We start from the raw sequence: 977 nt of genomic DNA on the forward strand, positions 1-977 counted from the left end.
CTTGGTGCAGCTCGCTCACCCTCTCCGCCTCGGTCATCACACCCAGCCAGGCTCGCTCCACGGAGCCGTACTGTGGCCCTGGAGACCGGAGGAGTCGTCAGTGTCACTCAGTGGAAAAACAGAGAGTTTTATTTTCTTTATTCTTCAAACATCAAACCTTTCTCAATCAGCTGTCTCCATCTCTTGGACCAGGCCGTCAGCTGGTCACCGTAAGCTTTCTCTATCTTGGAACGCTCCTGCAGGCAGCTCATGAGGTCATTGCAGAGCCTGTGGCCGTCATCAAATCTCTTGACCGCACGTTTGTAGTTCCCCACCTGAGGGCAGTAACAGAAGAAAATCATTTTCTGTTTACGACCCAGGAGTCGGTTGAACAAACGCTGACAGAAGTCTAAACAAGTATTTTTATGCTGCAATGAAAACACTGTGGGCACCACAGAACCTAAAGGGATGTTGGCTTAGACCTCATGTGTCAAACACAAGGCTCGTGGGCCAGATTTGGCCCGTCAAGTCCTATTAAATGGTCTGCCGCGCAACCCTTTGAACAACATCACTCTGTATGTGTACAAATGTTTTCATTGTGTTTACAAGTGTCTGATTCATGTTACTAAATATTTGATGTGACCAAATCACCTTAAATAATTGATGTTGATGCCATTTGTTGAAGTATTTACATTAAATACTCGAAAAAATGACCCTGATTTAATGATATTTATTAACTGACATAAAAAAAGCATTTTTTTATGTCAAACTGTTCCAAGACAGGTATTTTCAGCAGAACTTGCTTTTTTTTTTTTAAGGATCATGCTACCTTAAATGAGACCGCCTTAAAAAAGCTTGGTCAGACTGTGTGGCTCCGCCTCCTCAGAGTCTGCAGGGGTGGGAGCTCATGGTGCATGATGTAGAGAGGATGGTTGTTTTCTGTGCCTGTGCAAGTGTAGTTATGCAATGACGTGTGTGTGTGTGTGTGTGTGTGTACA

General features: G+C 44.4%; 1 protein-coding gene across 1 annotated transcript in view; it reads right to left on the reverse strand.

The window, feature by feature from the left end:
- pacsin1a (protein kinase C and casein kinase substrate in neurons 1a) overlaps positions 1–977 on the reverse strand; it is a 23581-nt gene that overhangs the window by 7338 nt on the left and 15266 nt on the right. Inside the window, exons 4-5 of the mRNA XM_017035706.2 lie at positions 158–314; positions 2–78 (exon numbers count right to left, since the gene is read on the reverse strand). Of these exons, the coding sequence (XP_016891195.1) occupies positions 2–78; positions 158–314 (234 nt within the window). The remainder of the gene's footprint in view (position 1; positions 79–157; positions 315–977) is intronic.

Source organism: Cynoglossus semilaevis, chromosome 10 (genome assembly GCF_000523025.1).
Source record: "Cynoglossus semilaevis isolate Cse_v1.0 chromosome 10, Cse_v1.0, whole genome shotgun sequence".
Lineage (NCBI taxonomy): Eukaryota > Metazoa > Chordata > Actinopteri > Pleuronectiformes > Cynoglossidae > Cynoglossus > Cynoglossus semilaevis.